The 23,884-nt window shown below is 38.5% G+C and overlaps 1 protein-coding gene across 4 annotated transcripts; it reads right to left on the bottom strand.

Moving 5' to 3' along the window:
* Positions 1–333: 333 nt before the first annotated feature.
* Positions 334–23,884, bottom strand: LOC103034960 (calponin homology domain-containing protein DDB_G0272472). Of its 4 annotated transcripts, none has more exons than XM_022667010.2 (12): positions 23,567–23,884; positions 20,586–21,020; positions 18,678–19,548; positions 17,749–18,644; positions 16,236–16,367; positions 13,359–13,628; positions 13,016–13,098; positions 11,598–11,704; positions 8,946–9,089; positions 8,440–8,571; positions 6,831–7,100; positions 334–1,919 (listed from the first exon to the last, which is right to left on the bottom strand). In XM_022667010.2, exons 2-12 carry the CDS (start codon positions 20,738–20,740, stop codon positions 1,689–1,691), a joined length of 3,291 nt encoding a protein of 1,096 aa, XP_022522731.2. In that variant the 5' UTR covers positions 20,741–21,020; positions 23,567–23,884; the 3' UTR covers positions 334–1,688. The 4 variants fall into 4 exon arrangements, with proteins under 4 accessions (XP_022522731.2, XP_049319252.1, XP_049319253.1 ...); XM_049463295.1 differs by having other exon boundaries at positions 17,749–18,767; positions 18,822–19,548; positions 23,567–23,883; XM_049463296.1 differs by having other exon boundaries at positions 17,749–18,767; positions 18,876–19,548; positions 23,567–23,883.

Below are 23,884 nucleotides of genomic sequence, written 5' to 3'. Positions count from 1 at the left end.
TGTCAATATTTAGCAGTTAATACATACTTAAATAAAACATTTATTTATTCATTATATCATTCAATTTGGCCTCGATTGCATTTATTTCTGAACTTCACAGTAAATCGTATGACTAAGTAAATGGTTAATAAATTAAATCACATAAATACCCAACTATCATTTATCATTACCTAAGTAGTAGATAATAATCAAGTATTACTATAGGAGACTGTTCTTATAAAGTATAATCTGAAAACAAAAGTCTGTAAAGAAAAGTTCATTTTGCACTCATCATACCCAGAGTCTAAATCTTAACTTATGTTTTGGCAACCAATTTACAAATTCGTGCAACTTAAAAAAAAAAAAAAAAAAAAAAGCAATCAAAGACTCCTGTGCTGAAATTAACACTTTGTCCTAGCAGCAAGTGAACACACAAATGTACGCCTACACTGAAATTTGGTGTTGGATCTGGAATTAGGTATTTACATTACTGTACATGTACAGTATCTGTTTTTTTTTATTATTCTTCACTGTAGAATAATACTGAAGATAACAACCTAAACACAACTGACAGTTTGGAATGAGTCGAAAAGCAGCCTAAAGGAAATGCAGCCAAAAAAAAGGCCTAGCACCTTTGAAGTCTTACTCAAGATTGTAGTAGAATCATTCAGACGGCTCTATTTCATAAAGCTGATCGAGAGAATGCCAGATGTGTGCACATCTGTCATTAAAGAAAAGAATTCTGCAGGTACTTTGAATTAAATTCTGGTTTGTTGAACACTTTTTTAAATGAAATAATTCTATGGGTATTCCCTCATAATTCTGATGTCTTCAATATACATCTACAATGTGGAAAAATAAAATAAATAAAAATAAATTAAAGCACTGGATGCTGCATGTGTCCAAACTTTTGACTGTTACTGTATATAAATAATTTTAAAAGACATAATTGATTGTTTTTTTTTTTTATAATTACAAGCATTTGATGGCCGTTGCTTTGAATCACGTTAACAAATCTTTTATTTGGACAGCCCTATTTTCCTGAACATCTTTAAATTATCATTAGAAGAAGAGTCATACTGAACTCTTATCTCACCCTCAAGGATCATATTCTTTGTTTTTTGAAGGTTTAACTGTGTTTTGACTAAAGGCAGCTTCTTTAACTGTAGGTTTTGATAAAAAGGAACATCAGTGTACAGAAATGCTGAAAACACAGCATCATATCATGGTCTTTTGTAGACAGGATTGTTTATATCAACGAGGGCATTTTTTCTCCCCACAGTCGCTCACTTGCATTGCTTGCTGTTAGGACAAAGTGTAACTCAATGACCTTCATCCCTACTCCTGGAGAACTACCTTCCTACAGACTGTGGATCCAACACTAATCTACCCCTCAAGATCCAACTCAGTACTTTTAGAATTTAGTCTCCGACTGTCTGAATAGGATGTGTTAGATTTGAGATGGAGTTTAAACCTGCAGGACAGAAGCTCTTCAGGAGGAAAGAAAGGGAGGATTGTTGTAAAATATACGCCTCATTCTGTAAAACCAAAAATAAAAAAAAGGTAAACATTAAATGTAAACTATCTTCTTCCCATTCATTACACTCAAATCATAAATATGGAGTCAGTTGGAACTTATACTTAAGTCTGTTCTTCTTATTTAAGGTCTCAGTATTCCAGAAGTCCATTTATAATATTCATAAGGCCAATCAGCTGAGGTTAGGCCACGGCACTGAGAGGTCGTGGTTAAGCTGGTGTTGTGCTTGTTTCCTGATGGGGACGTTGTAATGTCGATCGTCCTCCGTGACGATGCACACACAAGGCCAGTCCTGCTTGTGGTCGTCCGGGTAGTGCGTCACAAACTCCTCTGTGTCCATCTTGTAGAGGCGGAAGGTTTGAATGGTGTGCTGTAAGGCATAACCCAGCAAAAACATCTCCACCTACAGAGCAGGAGATAAAGAAATTTACACAATTTCTCTAAGGATTACAAATGAAGTCAATACTAAAACATGTTTCAAGTTTAAACAGGACAGATGGGTCAGTGATTAAGGCCTAGTCTTGGGCTACACAGTATTTTGAATGGACAATATAGTACAGAACTACTCTAAAAAACCCAATATGTCTAAAGCAGTGCTTCTTAACTTTAAACGCAGTGTACCACCCATCAAACTAAAACATTTAAAGTTCTCCTTCAGCTAAAATCTACTTTTTCATGTTTTTTTGTGAAATACTATAGGTCTCTGAGTTGTATATGCTGCAAATGAAACTGTTTCTCAACTTTCACTGTCTGCAGTAGCTAAGAAAATAAAATACTGAGACCTTAAATATACAAGAAAGCACCGTTTGACAAGGCAGCACAACTCAACAGAACAAAGTGGGTGCCGCTCACAATCGATTTTATGATATAGAGCGGACTCTGGGGCTTCGACGGGGGAACTGCCCAAGCACCGAACATTTTGTATTTTGAGTTTTAGAGCTGTAAAATTGATTGTGGAGGAAGGTGGGTAGCGTTCTCTGCTGCAGTGCTGTTAGCCAATCAGAGGCGATATGTTTGCATGTATGAATAATTATGAGAGAACCAAAATCCTGTCTTTCTTCAGAGACCACTAATCCAGTGAGGAACTAAAGCAGGGTTATACAGAAACCGCAGAGCAAAAAAACAAAAACAAAAATAAATAAATAAAAAAACAGCTCACATGGCATTCATTTAAACTAGAGGCCACAACTAGACATTTTAAAATGACCTTTAAGTACCACCTACTACATTACATTACATTATATTTGAAGAGCTCAGTCTTCAGGAGTTTCTTAAAGATAGTGAGAGATTCTCCTGATCTGGCAGTAGAAGGTAATTTGATCTATTATTGGGGAACTCTGTATAAGAAGAGTCTGTATTGTGTTGTGTGAATGTCTGGCAAAGCTAGGGGACGTTTACTGAAGGAGCGCAGCGGCTGGGAGGTAACGTATGCCTTCAGGAGTAAGTGCAAGTTGGAGGCAGTCTACAATCGCATTGTACAAATTATTAATTATGCATACCAAGATATGCCAGAAATCTTGAGAGAGAGGGAAATAACAGGAGTGTAAGAAAATGTAGTGGACTACAGAGTCTACATGGCATTCACACTGGAATGCGACGAGTCGCTTGTGTTGCCCAGCGTTTGTCGCTTGTGGGTGTGTTAAGCTCAACGCGCGCATGTATCATGGTCCAGCCTCCGACAAGAAAAAATGCACAAAAAAGGAAATCGCTTGGTCACTTTATTCTACAGCTAAAATTCCAGAGCTTGTTAGACTCTTGGCCGTTTCTGTGATTTACCTGTGCTGAAAATGCAGCCGTTCCCGCAGATTGATGTGGGTCCACCCCATTCAACAGAAAGAACAGCGAAAGAAACAAAAAACTCAGAGAGCAAAAGCCTGAGGACGTTGGACCGCCTTGTTTGCGAAAGGTCCAAAGAAATGCTAGAAGCCAATCGGGTTAGAATGTTGCTTCACCGCGTCATAATTCATTTGCATAAAGTTGAGAACATTTCAACTTCGTGTCGCTTGTCGCTCTGCCGCTTTGTTGGTACATGTACCACAGTTTGAGAACCACTGGTCTAAAGGATTACGGACACTTCTAATGAATGCATTCAGTTTGATGTTAAATTAAGTAGCACCCACTGCTGACACAGATGTGCAAACACAGACACACACAGCTTGTCTATTCCCTGTAGAGACGTACTGGCAATAGGACTCTATCTGCAGCAGATAGACATAAGCCTATTGGCACCATGACCAATACCAGACGTGGGGTAAAGTAGTAAAAAGCCCCCCAGCAGTAAGTTGTAAAGTAGTGGAACTGTGTTCTTTGGAATGGTGGTGCTCCATCCATTAATATAAAGAATCCATCTCTGTATTTCTCGATCTCTCTATTTCTCTATCTCTCCATCTCTCCATCTCTCCATCTATCTTATTTTTGGATAAGCTGGGGTGGATTTTGGATTGTAACGTTACACACCAATAAAGAGCTACTTTCCATGTAGTTATACTGTTTTTTTCACTCAAAAAAACAAAGCAAAAACAAAAACAAAGAGTGAATGTTCCAACAACACAACATGGAGATGCCACCCAGTTCATTAAGTTAAACTCAGGCACAATTTAGGCCCATTTAATCGTGTGGAGACAAAAAATCCAACCACTGTGGCTGGCCTGTGGACAACAGTGAAGAATGTGCGGGAAGAAGCTCCTTTAATTTAGCTCCATTTTAAGAAACTTGAGGAAAGTGTGACAAAACATTGTGAGGTAGTCTTCAAGGCTGGAGAAGCTACAAAATGCTGAGAATACTATCTTTCCAATTTAAAAAAAAAAAAAATGATTTATTGGAGTTGCTTCCCACACATTCTTCACTGCTGTTCACAAGAGTCCATGGTGTTTGTTTTTTCTTCTCCAACTTCCACAAACATTAGTGGGTTTTAAATCAAGCCTCAATTTCATGTAATCTGGTTGGAACATCCGTCATTTGCTGTGGTTCGTCTGTGACAGACAGGAGAAACACATCAAAACAGCTGCTAAACATATGTGACATGTGGGAGCATGTCTTTTTGACTGCAAGCATATATTTTACGCACTGACAGCATGTCCTCTTTAAAATACATTGGCTTACGTAAATAATAAATCTCGCACTTTAAGCCTATGTACAGGTGCATCCCCCCCAAAAAATTATATCATTGAAAAACTACTTTATTTCAAGAATTCAAAAAATGTTAATATATTAAAATATTATTGAAATTATAGAATATTTATAGAATACTATTAAAATGTGAAACTCATATAATTTGGATGTATTACACACAGACTGATCTATTTTGAGCATTAACTTATTTTATTGTTGATGATTATGGCTTAAAGATAATAAAAAATATTTATACCAATTGGTACTTTGGCAGTGTGGGCAGTGTGCCAAGTCCTGCTGGAAAATTAATCAGTGATTGTTTGGAGAGTCATGTGATTTGCTGGTGTTGGTCCACTGTGTTAAAGGGGACATGAAACATTTCAGTTTGTACAAGTTTTCTAAGGGATTAAATATAATGGAATTTATTTGGGGGGAATTTTTTATATAAAATGTTTACACACTAAATTATAATATATTTATGTTTGTTACGTTTGAGCTAGGGCGCCGCCATGTTGCCCGTGCAGCGCTGGTGACGTCACGAGGTTGGTTGGTTTAAGATCCCAGGCATATAGCTAGAGGAAAAGCGCTTATTGTTTGTCGAGATTATGGATGAAGACGAAGCTGAACTAGGCTAACATGGAGCATTTGCTCAGAGATCTTTCCTGTATAAACCTGAGCAGAACTTTTCAGATGCTTTTCTGAGAGCGAGACGTTTTGGGAGTGTTTATTCTCTCTCTACGTGGAGCCGTGCAGAACCCTGCAGCACGTCCACAGCAGGTACTGCCATCCAGTTAACCAGCTAGTTTATATACATTTAGCTATTTAACATGCAAAGTCCAGAGTTCATTAAGACTGAATGAAACGAACATGATTTAAGTGGATATTGAAACACCAAGGCGCTGTTTGGTTGATAAACCGTTCAGTTTAGAAGTTAGAATGCTTACTGGGTACTTAGCTTCATCTAGTTAGTGTTAGCTAGTTAGCTAGCGTTGGCTAGCTAGAATAAGATAGCTAGCTAAGTAGCTAACGCTAGCTATGTTATCTTTAAATTGTCATTTTATCTAGATTTTCGGCAACGGTACCTCTCGCTGCTCTGCTGGGTGGGCGTGTTGTTTGGCTGGTGCGGCTCACAGCTGCTGCTCTCATAGTAACGTTACCCATTCAGACGGTCTGTACATCTCAGCTGATCAGAGGAAAAATAAAAAACGGAGGAAAAAAGCCTCGGACTGCAGCTTATTTATCCGGCGCTAATGCTCCTGACTCAAACCCCTCTCCTTCACATAGTCCTGGTCTAGAAAGTGCTCGCCACTAACCCCTAGCGTTGCAGATAACCGGAGGATTCTCACGATTCAGCGCTGCGAGGGTATGAAAGTGAAAGTAAATATTTCTCATTCCTCACCCTATTAAATTTCACTACTCCCAATATTACTACACACAGGGGCAATACAAAAGTGCCCCCCCGCTCTGCATTGAGTTTTGGTTTGGATTTTATTATTTATTGAGGAGCTAAATTACGGTATTCTCATAGATTATAGTAGTGAGGCGTGCGAGAACCAACCTCGTGACGTCACTTTCAGCGCTGGGACAAGATGGCGCTGCCCTTACTTAAAAAAATGACATTTAGATTGCTTATTATTTTAATTCCGCTTCACTGACAACTGTTAAACTTCTAAAATTTGTTAGAGTGAAAATACATCTTGTGAATTAAACTAAATACTTGAAGTGTTTCATGTCCCCTTTAAATCCAGTCTAAAGTCAGTGCAGTGTTTCCCCAGAAAATTTTACAGCACTTCATGCTTTCCTACGCTGACAATTTTTATGGAGATGCGGATTTAATTTTCCAGCAGGACATGTCACACTGCCAAAAGTACCAACTGGACTTAATTTAAAATACATAATATTCTTATTTTCTGAGATACTGACTTTTAACAATAAAAGAAATAAAAACTTAAAATAGATCACTCTGTGTGTAATACATATGTATAATAGAGGAGTTTCACATTTTTATATGAATTACTGAAATAAAGTTTACTTTTTAATGATATTCCAATACTTTTGGGATGCACCTATAGGTGTATAATACTATTTTCAGCAAAATTGTTCTTTTCAATGTTTAAAAAAGTTATAATGAATGAACCACCCTGTACAGGAGATTGTGAAAACAATACCAGCACATTCACTGTGATTATGAAGTGGTATCTACCTGTTCTAGCCCTCCACTGAAGCCGACCTGGCTCAGATGATTGTTCAGGAGTGTTTTGGGGGTTTCGGACGTGTCCCGGGCGAACAGTAGCCAACAGAACACAGGCACTTCCTGTCCCGCCATCATTTGGCCGTGCAATTCCACTGCTGTGGCCAGCATGAGGAACTTCAGCACCTCCAGAAGACCATACTCTTCTTCTCCGCTCTGAAACACGCGCTCACACAAATGCTGCCTCTCCTCCAGGCTCACCGACTCCACTGCTGCCTGCCACTGGAAGCACATGGAACCACACACACACACACACACACACACACACACACACACACACACAAACACACACACAGTTAGCTAGCTTCACTTAAAATCCCACTTATGGTTTTATCACAGTGTAATATAATGTTTATCACTTGAGTACTTCATCAATATTCAACAGCATCTATTTTTTCTCTATTTTCTCTCTCTATTTTCGCCTGGAGAATCTCATTTAAGCTGTGCACTCCTTTCTGTGTTGTCTGTGTGGTTCACTTTGACCTTGACTTTGACTTAGTAGGACCGGGATAGGGAGCTTTAAAAGAAATTTCACTAGGTCCTCTAATTTATGCCAAAATGAGTTGCAAGCATCTATTATCCCTGCCCATTGAAATGGGGGAGAAAAAAAAAAACAAAAAAAACAACAACAACAAAAAAACTACTAAAAACAGGTTGTATATAAAATTTGGTATATAACACATTGTATCTAGCATAGCTTTAAATGAGAGCTTAAAAATGACTGCGATGCTCCAAAATAATTGCAGAGCTCCCTTGTATAACAGGAAGAATGACATCTGTTATTAGTAAGAAAACACCCACAAGAGCTGTGTAACCTAGACCTAAAACCTTTCACATGAAGTACAGTTCTTTAATATTACTATGCCACACTAATCCAAGCCTTTTTTATTTTCTCAGCTTTCTTTTTTATCTCTCAGCTTGTCCAGAAATGCATGTGTAAAACATGTCCTTCTGTGGAGGCCCAAATCATGAATTTAACGTTATGAATTTAACAGAAGGGGAACTGTCAGGATCAAGAAATGCCAATTCTCACATAATGCTGCTTTAGCAATATTTACTATTAAATTACTACGTACTCTTCTACTGCCAAATTGACCTAACTGTTTTTATATGACACAGTTTGTTGTGAGGCTGTGCGTTTTCAGTGTTTAGCCGTGATGGCTTGTACTTCAAAAACTGGTTAAAAACATATCAGATTTGGAACACTTCCACAGGGTGTAAGTACTCAATTTGGACCAAATAGCCAGTCAGTAGGCCCATCATGATGATTACATTATCAAATTATTGTACTTTATATTACCTTATAATACTTACTGCTTACCTAGAAATCTCCTGCCCATTAGTGAGGAGACAAGTTCATTGGTCTTTTAATGTGTGTAATTGCATTATTATTATTATAATAATATTATTATCATATAATTTCCGGCTCTGGTTTACTCCCAAAACACTTCCTTCAACCATAATGCAGATAAACCGGCTTAAACTGAAATGTGAAATTAAATTAAAATGTGTATTAAAGCTCAGTAAGGAACATGTAATCATACAATTATATTTTTATTACCCTTTTCTGCAGGAGCTCCATATAGTGCTTCAGCTTTTCTACAGAATTCTCTTTTTCTCCTACTCGTCCACACTCTGCAGGGAACCTCCATCCACCAATCAGGTGCTCTTGAGCTTCAAGCTTCTCTGGCAACTGAGGAAATGGATCAGAAATGGAAGTTAGTACATTGGTGGATAAAGTGTAAACAGTACAATTTATACAGGTTAAGAGTTCAATATGTAAGTGCATACTAAATAATAAAATGATCATGAAATAAAACAATGACTTTTCCTTTTATTCTAGTTTTAACAACGCATTATTAGATATGCATATTGTTCCTCCTCATAAATATCATGTGTGTCATCTGTTTTTAATCACTGATGCAGCGACTCAGCATGCAGGGAGAGCCTCTCTCCTTTTGACCTGCTGGCATTGTTTCATCCACCTCAGAAGAACAATGTCATGCATTGTCCTGTATCTCAGCAGTGATGGCTTCATCTGTGAAGAATGCGTTTATGAGCACTCACTGAAGTGAAGTCTTCTTTCTGCAGCCAGGCCGGAGTCTGCGTGGTGGTGGCCAGTACCTGGAACAGGGTAGCCCTCAGAGCACAGTAGTTGTCTCCTCTTACTCTCCTCAGGCCGTTAAAACTGCAGGACATCTCTGAATAGCCCTGAGGACATCCAAACACAGGATAATTTATGGGAATTTATGCAAGAAAAAAAAGAAGAGTGACACTGATAAAAGTCAAAGAATGCATGTATAACAAAGTATTTGTTAGCGATGCCCTAGAGACGTTATGTCCAGTCATGCAAGACTTGTGGTATCATGTTATTTTTAAAGAACTTTATGTACTTCAGCCACACCCATCACTAACAGGTGCAAAACAAGCATTCAGTTATGCAACCTCCACAGACAAACCTTTACTGTAGTGCACACAGAACAGCTTTCAACAACACAATGTTTTGGCATGTCTTTCAAATAAATGTGAAACCATAAAGCTACAGCATACAATCACATGCTAGGGAGTGTGGAACTGTTTATGGAGTCGATATGTAGTATGATAAGATATGAAGTGTTTAATTTATGCACAGCATTAAATAAATAAACAAAATAAATGTATGATTTATAAATTATTTATGGATTGTGTTTCAGGTGGCTGCTCCGGTGTTTCCAATTTGTTATAAAACTGTGGCACATGAAAAATATACAATATTCTGTAAAACATTCACTCCTATGGTAAAACAAAACCTGTATAAATCAAAGTCAAATGCTCGATAGGTAATAAAGCAGGGAACTGGACAGGCCAAGGAAATGTAAGCAAATACATTCCTGGGAAAGCCTTGCTGTGTGTGGGTGAGCATTATTCTGCTGACAAATATTTTTTGGATGGCAGGCAATTTGTTCAAACTTCCCTCCTGCTTCGCTCAGTTCAATGATGCACACCCTCTCAAAGTCTGTCAACTGTGCAAAATGTCTTAGTGAATCGTATGTCTACCAGCAAAAGATTTCTTAGCAAGAGGTACACTTTACTACCCAAAAGTAGCTTCTAAAGCATTTTTCTATGGAAGTGGGGGAATCACTTTTACACCTTGTTGTAGCAAATAAGTGCCACAGTGTCAAATCAGACCACACCTGTCATCATTTACATATCTGCTTCTGGGCTGCAACGATTAGTCGATATATAATCAACAATGTCGATTAATTAAATTTGTAGACTACAAATTTCATTGTCGATTAATTGTTCATTTGTAACAGTACTGCATTACACAAAGTTCTGGGGACAGAAGTGCAATGAGAGATGGGTAAATGGTCCACTCACACAGTTTACACTCAGCTTAGTCTGTGTCTCCAGTAGTTTCTCAGTAGTTTACACGTAATAAACAACATCTAGACATTTAAATGCCTTTAAAATCTCATGTCCAGCTTTTTCTATTGTTTTTGAAGATGGAGAACATGGCAGAAATAATCGTTGACTAATCGACTAATCGAAAAAAGAATCATCAGATTAATTGTCGGCTACCAAAATAATCATTAGTTGCAGCCTTAATCTGCTTATGTCAGAATGCATTATATATTAAAATATACAAGTTATACACTAGCGTACATATAAATCTACAGGTTCAGTTTCTCACTGTACACATTCTTTCACTTTCACAAACACAGTTTATCTGTATTTTTCCATTCTTGTTGGTGCATCAACAAAAACATCTCCTTCAAACATCGGCAGTCGTGAGAATGAGGCATGATGGCATGCAAACAAGTTCTCACTTACAAGTCAGTAACAGCTGTGGGGCACAATCAGACAATGGCATATTTGACACAATTTCATAAGCTTTGCAAAACATCACAGAACATTTTGTTCGTGGCTCAGTTTTGGGTAGGAAGAGTTCAGCGCGATTACCAGGCCTTTATATTAAGCCTGCATTGAAGTACGCAGGCTTCAGCGCACCGTCACAGTGGGATCCATCACTTCACATCTGTCACCTGGGTGCGCTTTGGAAGGCCTGTATTTTCTGGGCTCGGGAGGAGGCGGACTTGAAATTCCTGTCCTACAACACGACAGCTGTTTTTGTAAGCCAAGCGCACAAGATTCTCTGCCTTTGACCTTTGTCCCAGTGCTTCCAATTTGTTTGGCTTCGCCTTCATGTCTTCCTACATGTGCTGTGGCGATGAACAGGGCCTTTGTGTCATCTGGTTTGCATGATAGGTCAGTTCCGTGAGGAACTGCCTGGGTGGATTTATCTGATATGTAAACAAAATGTAATTAAATCACACGCACTGTAAAACATTCCTGTGCATCTCCTCAACGAAGAGCAGCACAAAGACGAATGTTGAGATATTTCATTTGAGTGTGATATAGTAAGAACGTGCTGGGGAGAAAAAACAACACTGCTGCTTAATGTGTGAGTAAGCTGTGGAGAGAAGGCCTTCTACTAAATGCTAGGTTAGGGCATAGCTGTGAGAGTTTAACTGTATTTAGTGATAAAAGCATTAGTGAGGTCAGGACATTGAATTTTTAAATGGATTGTCCATCTCATTCTAACAGTAGTTTATAGAGAAATCTGGAATGACCGCAAAACATTAAGCTGAACTGCTGATTCACCTTTTCTGTAATCGTTCAGATTTAACAGACGTCCCTTTTTCCTTCCTGGAATTCCCTTTAAAGTTTCTTACTCACCTTTCTGATGAGTGTGCTTTTGGCAGTGTTTCCTTTCCATTCCCTCTCACTGTAAGCCAGTATGTCAACAGCAGCTGCTAAACTACACCTCTCTTCCACTCCAGGGACTGAGAAAAAAAAAACAACACACATTACTGTCACTCCACTGCTGTTTATTAACTAAAATTTCTACTGCTGCAACAAAAAACATAAAATACTACAGCAGCAAAATAATAGATACTAAAATCTTTTAGCTAACACCACATTTTAAGTGCAGTCATTTTCAATTATTATAAGCGCGCATGCTTATCTCAATAGAGCTGCTTAATAGTGGGGAATAATGGGAAATATGATTGGATATATTAAAAAAATAATAATAATAAGTTGACAGTTAATTAGCAATAATGGACCAGTAAAAAATATATTAAGCTTTTGAGACTCTCAGAACTCTATTTCTCCAATTTATTGTACGAAACAGAAATTTTAATACTGTTTAATACTGTCAAAATATATTTACCTGTTTACTATGCATCTATATTATTTAAAGAATAGATATACAAAAAAAAAACAATGGACTACATTTGGAATAAATTTGCATATAAACTGTTTTATTTTGTAGGACATCTACTGTTTGGGTTTAAGAAATGTTAACATCTGACAACTGACAACACCATGAAGCAGAAAAGCAGTGTGTACCTAAAACTTCTGATATCTACTAACTAGGGCTGTGTGATATGGCCCTAAAATAATATCTAAATATTTTAGGGAAGTTTTGCGCTAACAATATTGGCGATATGACAATATTTAATTTTTTTATATTTAAGTTTATAATAGGAATATACTACTGCAATAAAATAAATAGTATTTCCTTTTTAAATATTCAGTTCATAATGTGCAGTAATTTACTGTAAATAAGACCTATTATTTTATACAAAATCAGTGTAACAATAGAAAATGTAAAAAAAAAAAAAAAAAAAAAAAAAAAAAAATGTAACAAATAAATCTATTACAAAACTAAATACAAACTAACAATAATAAGTAAGTACAGTAAATAGCAAAACAAATATCGAAAATATTGTGATATCACAATATGAAGGGTTTTTCTTTGTATGGTATCAAAGAATTTTGCTATATTGTCGCATACGATACGATACATTCCCATTAGAAATCCTATTCATTCATAAGGAAATTGTGTGTAGGGGAGCTTGTGTGTTTAAATTATGTAGTAAAAATCTACAAATATGAGGATGCATGTTTTTTTAGTTTGCAGCAACAATATGTTAGTATGAACCTTGCGAAGTCTTAGTTCTAGTATTTAAAAAAGCTTTTGAAACATCTCTGTCCTAACTGTCCTAAATATTATTTTAATTGTGTAGCCATTCTGTACATTTCAGCCTTCAGTAAAATACAAAATTGTGCTACAAATGAAAGAGTTGTACTTGTGAACTCCAGAAGAGGCTTTGATTGCTTTTCTTTTGGCAGGTCTTTTTCAATCTCTTCAGCTCCCCGGTAGAGGTCTTCACTTTAATGTATGAGAGATGGAGAGGGGGGGGGAGAGAGAGAGAGAGAGAAAATGACTAAGAGAGACACGCATCACTACATCATCTATTCAAATCATTACTTTTACTAGATTTGCCTATTCTGGTAACTGATCAGGTGTTCTCCTGATTTACAGGAATTCAGTAGGTAAGATTGGACACCACTAATGAACACAGTGAAACTGAAACATGGTGGAATATCTGTAACTTCATGATCCACAAGCATTAAGAGGATGATACTTACACTTCTTGCAGTTCCTCTTCCACTTCTGAGAACTTCTCACTCACAGGGATCAGCGCAACCTCCACAGCATGGCTGCTGCTCAGTATAATCTCTCCTTTTTGACCCTTGTGACTCTCTGTATGCTCTTTTTCTACTGGCTCCTGGAGAGTTGGTTCTGCTTTCTCCTTCTCGCTCAGCAGGTGCTCTGGTTCCTCTGCTTTCTGTACATGTTCATCCAGTGTTATGGCTTCCCTTTCAGTGGGCTCAACACTCTCCACATGAACAGCATCACTGCAAATGGAAAATAGGTTTAGGTGTTATTTACATAGGTGTGCAAAGCCAAATTAAATATAATATAGGTTAGAAACATTACTAAAAAGTTATGTCACACTGTATTTATCTGTGCTGGTGATAATGTTACACAGATTATTCCTCACACCCTATAAAAACTATGCTTGTAAATTCCTCACTATAATGCACTTTCGCTTTCACCCTCTCAACAGTGTTTTAACACATTACTGCTATGTGCAGGAATCAGCAACACAATCTTCTCTGGTGAGTCAATAGGTTTAAACTGTAAAACAACTTCAAAATGTACAGTAATGAAATGTGCAGCACTGAATAGTGAAGGTATCATGACTTTGCAAGAAGGCTTTCTCTAAAACTGAGAGACGCCCTAGATCAGTGGTTCTCAAACTGGGTTACCTGTATCACTGGTGGTACATGAAGCACACCAATGTGTTACACCAACAAACAAACAAACATTTTTAATGTATCAAAAACAAAATATATTATATAGGAAATTGCATGTGGGTACCAGGGATGTCCAAATGACTGGGTCTTAAGAATTTGCCTGGTTTAATTGGAGATAGACATATTGTCAATGTTGAATAAAAACACTTTATCTCTAAAATTAACTTAATTGTCTTTTAATCTCATGAACTTCAAAGTGAAAGTAATTTTGGGGCATTTCTATTGGAATTTGGAGTACACATATTAATAGCATTACTTTATTGTGTTTCATGTCGACATAATTCAATAGCTCCTTAAATGGCTATTCAATAGTTGTATAACAGGTTAGAGTTTTTGTCCATATCGGTCACCTTTAGTTAACTTGAAGGTGGTACTTTGAGTTTTTAGTTTGACTCTGGGTGGTCCATAATCTAAAATGTGAACCACTGCTCTAGATCATATATATTTAAAGTAACCAGTCACATTACAGGCCTGTTAATGTGGCCACTTCTTTTGAAAAGAAGCAGAATTTCTGAAATCTATGTTTTTATTAACAAACATTAACAAAGCATATTAGGGTCAAAACAGCAGCTTTGTTTATGATTTGTACTGTTAATGTATACAAAAATATAAGTACCTTGTTTTATTTTGTTTTAATTCAATATCAGAATATATTTAAAAATTAGAAGTGTATAGTCCTTTATTATATCATTACTATATTATCATTCTATTAATGGCATTAAATGATTTTAAAAATGTCAGTAATATTTGTCTTTGGAAAATATATCATCCAAACAAAAACTATTATCGTGACTTTGGCTAAAATGTACTAGTAGAATGTGTACAGGTAGATGAATTGACCTACAAATGACGCTGAAATTAATATTTAGATCTATCTACAGCCTCTGTGTTTGTATTAGGCAGGTTCTAGAGAACATCTGGTTCTAGAGGACATCATGTCCTTTTTGAGACAGCAATAGAAACAATATGGGACATTTTACAATTTGGAACACAATCTGTGACCAAGTAAAGTATAAATATTACTTAAATATTACATCATGGGTCAGTTTCTTTAACTGCTCAGTTCTGGTCTGCTAGGCTGTATGCTGATACTCCTGTGCTACAGTTTCAGGGGCAAACATACAAGTTTTCTTTTTAAAACCAAAGGAAGTGGTGATACATCCTCTAGAGATTTTTTTCACAGGCCAAATTAACCCTGTGGTGGATTCATGAGTTTGTTAGCTTCCTCTTATCTGGTGCATTTGTGCATCCATTTATGTTTTGTGTGAAACTGACTTATGGACTTTTCAGGACGTCCCAGTTATTTTATGTAGTGCTTAAGGTTACATAAGATTGTTCTAAACATTTCAAAGGTTTAAAACCTGGGCTGTACAGTGTGGACAACAAAATACAATAACACTGTTTAATAACCTGATTTCAATGTGATTCTAAATTAGCTTTAGCTTGCAGCTCTTTTAGTGTTTATTACAAATTTTATTTCACGAAAACACAAAAAATAAGATTCAATGTGCAGCCGTAGTATTACGTCAAATGCACGTCTTTAAAGGTCAGTATAAAGGCATTTGTATGGACCCGTTTATCATGTCAGATTTACAATATATCAATTATAAATCATTTCAAAAATTTGCAAAAATAAAGATAATTGATTTATTTTTTTCAGACAGTCACAATATGCAAATATTATTTTTTTTTACGCAATAAACCACACAAACATCTAACTGACTAATAATAAATAATAAACTGATTAGGCTCTTTCCTGACAAAAGTAAGCACTATGTCCTCTCTAACTCCTTTTCTAGGACTAGTGGTAAAAAAGGTAAACAGTGTCAAGTCATAAGCATGTGCCTGCTAATTACAGCACCATCACACGCCTCCAGACACGAGCCACACCTGAGTTTGCGCATCCCTATAAAAACATTTCACACATTCTCTTGTGATGTGGTAGGAAGGCTGATCTGAACTCCAGGAGTCCTGTAATGAATAGCTTTCAGCAAGACAGTAAACACAGCCTACATGAGCTCAGTTCATATCCGTCTACTAATCTTAAGACAAAAACAGGTGGGCGGCTGCTGTAACAGTTTCTGAGCTTATTTTGGTCTTTGGTTCCATCTGTTGGTGGTATTGGTAACAGCAGAAGGTACGCACCCGTGAGCTTCTGTGGATTCAGTCTTCTCTACAGGAGTACTAGAGTCCAGGCCATTCAGAAGACCCTCGGCAGACTTCTCCTGATCTGCTGCAGCATGTGGGGGCTCAGACTTCTCCACTTGCTCTACAAAGCTAACACAAAACAGGAAATAAGATTATAATTGTGGATCATCTCACAAGCAACCTGTTGCACCAGTTGTACTCAACTGGACTGAACTGCATATTTAATACAATCAATTTAGTGAGCAAAAGCTTGGTTAACCCTGGTAAAATCACATGTTGGTTTTTAGTACAAGCAGTTATATGGAATGCACAACATTCATTTAAGTGTCTGGAGGATTAAAAGGTTGGAACAGATCTGTAGAAGCAAATAGCACTTTTTTAAAGGAAGACAGTTTTATATACAGAACTAACCCAGGACTCCTACATTCTGTAAATAAGGTGGGGTGAACGAACACACGTTCACACACTGTCCTGTGATGCTCTCAGGATGTTCAGTATATGCCACTTAGGGACTTCATAAGTTCAAGTAAAAAGGAAAGACCACACCATGGGTTCTTTTGGGTAAAGTGCAAATAAGAGCACTCTCTTCATATAGTATTTACCTGTGCATGTCAAATAACTGATGTAGCCAGCTGCTTGCTCTGGTGTGGCTGAGTGGCTGCCATGTAGGGGTGTAACAGCACCGAAAATTCACGAATCGGTTCACACCTTGGTATAAACCCCACGGTTTGGTACGTTTCCGGGATGGAAGGTGAAAAAAAAAAAATAAAGAGGCTGGCCATTCTGTATAGCTTTACCTTTATTAACTTCATAATATGGATGGATGGATGGATGGATGGATGGATGGATGGATAGATAGATTTTTTTATTCTCCTTTCACCCTGTTCTCCAATGGCCAGGACCCCAGAGGGGGATGGTGATAGCTGGTGAGCAGCTATTATTTGGGTGGTGGCTCAGACACAGCAGTGCTGCTGAAGTTATTAAACACTGTCCACCCACTGTCCACTCTATCCTGTAGTATCCTGAATACTATAGTCTGTAATTAAGGGCTTCTACATGCTCAGTTCAGCTGTAAAAATATTAATAATAGGTGTAAAAACAAGTAGGTTGTCATTGTGTTAGGCCTGATCTGATTTTTCTGATCTATGTTTTCCTACAGAATTTAAACAGTGGTGTCCAAATGGACACCTATACAGCTGTAATACAAATACAAACATATAAATCCATGTTTAAGAGTAGTTTACATGTTTACAAATCCAAGTAGCTCTGGTCTGAATCTGTCCACTGATATAAACCTGTATTTATTGCCAATACTTGGCTACTGCAACATTCACTAGTCTATATATTTAGTATATTGCTAAACATAATTTTAAAATCTATCAAAATAATCAGATTAATTTGTGACGATATTTCATAATTGTTGTTTCAGTGACATGTTTTCTAAAAATAAATAATGAACTGTATTACTGTGAGATCAAAGATTCAAACCACTTGAATGTATCATGCTTACCTGCTCACATTGGCAGTGGTTTCTGACAGCTGTGCTTTAGTCTCAATACTGGAAGTTTCTTCAAGGGTTTTCTGGACTGGCTTTGTCTCCTGGGGAATCTCCAATACAAGTGCAGCATCCACATTAGGCTGGCTCTCGTCTTTCAAATTATCCCCTTGCCCATTCTCTACAGTGTGAGGAGTGACATCACTACTAATTTCTGCTGCAAGAGAGGTCACCACTCCACAATGTTCCTGAGTTTCAGAGGGCAAGCCATCTCCCTTTCCTTCAGCTGTAGCAGCTGCAATGTGCTCTTCATGTTTGTCCTCTACTTTGTTTGTAGGCTTTTCTGCAGGTTCTTCAGTGATCACCTTGGCTGGCACAGGTTCCCTTGAGGAATCTGGTGAAGATTTCTGAGGTTCTGCATCACCATTTTCTCTCACGGAGGTCTCTGCTTTTTTATTGTTCTGTGCTCCAGCTGAAGGTGCTAGATGTTCATGTTTCTCAATTAAATCATCAACAGGGGGGATTGGTTTCTCCTCCGCTGCCTTCTTCTCAATGTTCACCTCAGCAGGTTCCTTTTGTTCGTCCTCGTCAGCTGCCACCTTCTTTACTTCTACCTCAGATACCTTTTTCTGTACCTCTACTACAGCTGCCTCTTTCTGTACTTCCACTACAGCTGCCTCTTTCTGTACTTCCACTACAGCTGCCTCTTTCTGTACTTCCACTACAGCTTCCTCTTTCTGTACTTCCTCTATGGCTGCCTCTTTCTGATCATCCGCTGCAGCTGTCACATTCTGTACTTCTACCTCAGCGGTCTCTTTCTGTGCAGCCACTGCAGATGCCACCTTCTGTACATCTAATTCTTCTGCCTCCTTCTGTGCAGCCACTGCAGTTGCTTCCCTCTGTACTTGTACCTCGGCTGCCACTTTTTGTGCAGCCACTTGTACTTCGGCTGACACTTTCTCTACAGCCACTGCAGCTGCTTCCCTCTGTACTTGTACCTCGGCTGCCACTTTCTCTACAGCCACTGTAGCTGCCTCCTTCTGTATGTCTACCTCAGCTTCCACTTTCTCTCCAGCCACCGGTGCTGCCTCCTTCTGTACATCTACATCAGCTTCCACTTTCTCTCCAGCCACCGGAGCTGCCTCCTTCTGTACATCTACATCAGCTTCCACTTTCTCTCCAGCCACCGGAGCTGCCTCCTTCTGTACATCTACATCAGCTTCCACTTTCTCTCCAGCCACCGGAGCTGCCTCCTTCTGTACATCTACATCAGCTTCCACTTTCTCTCCAGTCACCGCAGTTGTCTCCTTCTGTACGTCAACCTCAGCTGCCATTTTCTCTCCAGCCACCGCAGTTGCCTCCTCCTGTTCTTCTCCTTTGGCTGCCATCGGAGCTGCCACGTTCTTTACATCCACAGCAGCTACTAGCTTCTGCAGTTCCTCCTCAGAAACCTCTGAAGATGCCTCCTTAGTGTCTGCAGGTACTTCCACCTTCACGATCACATCAGTCATATGCACCTTCGGTTCCTCCATCCCCTCAGCTGGGACTGTCTCTATTGGTGCGTTAACTGACTCAGCCGTTACAATTTCTTCTATCCCGGCATCATTTTTTGTTTCTTCTATTTCTACAGTTGCATTCTCTGGTTCTTTCTGTGCTTCAGACGAGGAGCTTTGGCTAGCTATTGCAGCAAGAGAGACTTCAGTGTGCAGAAAGTTTATGGTAGCACTATAGGAACTTTGTGCCTGTTCTGGTTTGGTAACCGCAGTCGGCTGATCTGTGACCACCTCTTGGCTGTTGACCACTTCATCACTTTTGCTGCCAAACAAAAAGTCAAGAAATTAGAAATGAAAATTAAAAAGCCCATAAATGAATTGACTACATAATTTGAGCACTTGGAGATCATTCAATTTGATTTAATTCAACAGTATCTGGTTATCTTATTTAAATATATTTAATTTTAGCATATAGTTGGTGTGAATTTATAAATCAGAATCAGCTATAGTTCATAATATATTAGCCTGCCCCATTCTGGTCCATATTCTAAAATCTCTGTATTTTTAATTTTTTTTTTCTTTTTTTTATAATTTTATTTTCTAATTTTTCCCATTTTCTCACCAATTTACACAGCCAATTACTCAACCTACTCATTAGGACTCCCCCTATCACTAGTAATGCCCCCAACACACCAGGAGGGTGAAGACTAACATATGCTTCCTCCGATACATGTGAAGCCAGCCACCGCTTCTTTTCAAGCTGCTGCTGATGCAGCATTGCCAAGCAGCCAGCGCGCTCGGAGGAAAGCACAGCGGCTCGGCTCCGGTAAATCAGCTCACAAACGCCTTGTGCTGCAGACAGCACCCTAGGAGTGATATGGGGAGAGAGCGCCATCTGCCCACCCAGAGAGAGCAGGGCCAATTTTGCTCCCTTGCTTGATGGCAAATGTATTTTTAATATTTTAACATTTTTAACACTTTAGCTTCACCATAGTTGATTATTTGTCCCAGAGTATAATTGGCCTTGATTCCTCTTATAGGGATAATAGCCACTGTGGATGCTGTTAGCTTACATAATTGATTTTTCAGTTGGTGTACTCATCCAAGTATGTTCAGCTATCCAATAATGTTGCATTAGCAGTTTGAAAAGATACATTCATGTGACCTAAGCGGTGAGTGGTAATTGGAAACAACTAAAATGAGGGAGAAAACATGAAAAATGTAAAATATTATACCAAATTATTTAATCGTTTCACTTTCTTTACAAGCTGTACTGTTTATTTAATACTGGAATATGCAAAGCCCCCCCCACAGACACACAGTACATCAAAATTCAATATGGAAAATGAAATAGATCACCTCTCCTCTGCTGCTACCTCTGCTGAGTTGAAGTTAACTTCCCCTGTTCCTTCCGCCTTGGTTGAATTCTTTGACTCAGACGAGCTCAGCAGCCCCTTCGTCTCGTCCACAGTATGATCGCATGGATTAGAGGGTGGGCAGCAGGAATTCCCCATATTGGCAGTTTACAATCACTGTCTTCCAGTCCACAATCAACACATGTAGTGGGTCTCTACACATTCACTTAAAAATCAGTTACAGGGGGGGATATGCTTCCACTTAATGGACACGAACATCCTCTGTCTTGCGTAAATATTCCTTAAAAACAGTGTGGGCATGTCCCACACTTATGCATATGTCCACTGTCTGTAAACGAAGCACATCTGAGAGATTACAGCCCAGTTATGGCTGATCATCTGTGCAGGTCACAGAGGATGTCAGGACATAAATTCAAACCTGTGAACAACAAACAGGACAAAACATTGATAAGACAACACAAAAATGTAAGCACACAGGTTTATCTGTAGACAGTGTACGTGCACAGAGACACTGAGTAAGATAGTGAGAAAGTACACAGAAAAAAACAAAGTTATAAAGGTGCATGTATTATTGGTTGTATTGAGTAGCAAATAAAATAGATACATCTGCACTGTAGACAGCTTAACCTCCTATCACCACCACTGTAAAGAAATCTAATGTGTCTGAGGTCTCAAAAAATGACTATTGTTAAAATACACAGCAAACATGGCACTACATAATGTGTTTTGTCATTTCAGACTAGATCTGTAACAGGATTCACTTTACTCTCTTTGTAATTCAAAACAAAATTTTCTTCTGACATGAACAAGATACCCCACTGATTCCCCTATACCCTCGTTAACATGACCTAAACATTATCTGGATTCATTATTTCTTTTTGGTTTATATATAAAAATGCAGCTTTAATAAAGGTGAAACCAATAGCATTGACAAGTGAAAAAACATGAAATAAGAGCAATGTTTTAAACATAAATCCATTTACATTTAAAAGGACCACAGGTTGGGGCAGATAGTCAGAAGCACAGTGAATTACTGTGGTAGTTTATTAATATGTAGCCAAGCTAGCTCATCTTGAAGCTTTCTGACTTTCCAACAGATTTTGTATTAAATGTTAAATGTGTTTATAGGTGGGGTTAAGGGCTGGAAAATGTTTTGTGAAGAGCAACATGCTAATGCTAACCAGCTTTTCTCTCCTGACTATCAGTGCTGTGCAAGTTAGATTAGCTAACCTACCAAACTAATGCTTTTAATGGTCTAAATTATATTTACAAACAATAGCATGAAACCATATACAAAGTTAAAATATTATCAGTAATTTGCAGTTAGTTTATTCAAACTCTGCCAATATAACCTTTTGTTTTACCCCGTTTTTGGTCACTGAGCTTTTTTGACGAATGCCAAGGCTTTTTAATCTGTGTAGCTGCTAGCCTGCTTGCTAGCTTCCATGGCTGCAACACTGCTGTTGTGTTTTTAAACCTGGCAAACTCAGGGACTTAGAATCAGCATTGGGGAACGAGCAACTGGTGGAGTCAGAGGCCACACACACAGAGATTTCTGTGAGATACTGCACAGTTCTAGTAAGAAAATACTAGCTGACAACAGCCAACAGTGCTTCAACTGTGCATGTTTCTTTAATATTTATTAACACATCCTGATTATTTTATCATTTACTACAGAAAATACAATCCTTTAAATTTTTTTGAACAAAACAATTGTCATAGTATAAAATACACTATAATATTTACAAATTCTGAATAAAACAAATGTGTACCTTCTATACAATTAGAACAGTGGGATCTAACAACAAAGTACAAGAGTGCTTTCTAGTGGGAGGAGTTTAAAACACAACACAAAATGAACCACTGTCTGACACCAATCTTACCATGCAGGGGAAACTAGATAATAACTAAAAAAAAATCAATACTGTGTTTTAGGACATCTAACGTTATGTGCTAGTGCTGCAAAACAAAATAATGCACCAATATCACCAATATTAAACACAGTTGCTGTTACTAAAGCAGCTAGATGAACTAGGAATTAGCCAGAAGCTAAAGTGTAAAGTGTAAAGTATTTCTTCATACATACAACTGGGAAAGTGATACAGTAGGTCTGCTGTCGTTTAAAAATAAGGAAAGTACAGATCCATCACATGTTCATAAAGTAGTGTTGAGGCTAGATTAGAGTTAGATAACCCATTCAGGTTAGCTAACTAGTCACTAGCTAAACGCCTCTTAGCAACAAGAGAATCTAATGAATCACTAGGTTATCTAGCTAAGTGGTCAAAATAAAACACATCCTCAATCTTATAGGTGAGAAACGGAGCCAGATTTTACACATTTACAAATCTGCAGTGCTCGTAATTCTCTCAGCCCAGCTGTCAGACAGAATCAACAAGTCACTCGAGCTGCAGGACGACTTGAATTAGATCTGTACCTCTGGAGTTTCCTTTCACTGCGGTATTCTCACTATGTGCTGTGTGTTATTCAGCTAAACAACTGTCCACGTTCAAACCATCGCCTCTTTGCCTGTGTTTTTAACCCAGGATTCAGAGCCAGAAGTTCTCCTGTAGCTAGTTAGCTGTACCAGGCGGTGCACAGCACGGACGTGAGGAGCATATAAAGAGCGATTGTTCACGCCACTCCTATAGCAGCCTCCCCATACCCAGCAGCAGCAGCTAGCTGAGCTGTTAGGTTACTGATGCTGCAGTTAGTTATTATGGCCAACGAGACACAAATTCATCATATCTGACCTTTACAGGGGCTCGTTTTCTAATTCTACCGCGCACAGACACGAGATATGCGGCTGCTGATATCGTCCATGTGGCGCGTTAGTTAACTAAGCTAGCTGCAGTGTAGCGCCGCAGAGGAGAGGCGAGCGCTGGCTGGGCTAACGGCTAGAACAGCGAGCTGAATACGCTGGAAAACTCCACGTCTGGCTGAAATATAAGCGCCACGCTTCCCTACCTAAATCCTGAGCCTCTTCCCTGAGGTTTTCGGTAGCCCGTCATAGCCGCCAGCAGGAAGTTTACACCATTTAACCCGCACTAGTTTCACTTTCCCTCCTCGGACACGGTATTATTATTTTCCGCACCCGATTTTGGACTAGTCCCGCTTAGCCGCGCTCCCATTGGCTAGTAGTTCACACTCGCCGCTGTTCCACCAATCCTAAAGAACTAAGGCGAGCGTCAACAGCCAATCGCAGGGCGCGAGGTGAGATTTGCTAAAGGAATATAGGTGGAGGAAAAAAAAATAAAAGGCACAAGCTTTTTGCACCCGAGTGTA

This window comes from Astyanax mexicanus, chromosome 1, assembly GCF_023375975.1.
Source record: "Astyanax mexicanus isolate ESR-SI-001 chromosome 1, AstMex3_surface, whole genome shotgun sequence".
Lineage (NCBI taxonomy): Eukaryota > Metazoa > Chordata > Actinopteri > Characiformes > Acestrorhamphidae > Astyanax > Astyanax mexicanus.
This window is presented reverse-complemented; position numbering and strand designations above follow the sequence as displayed.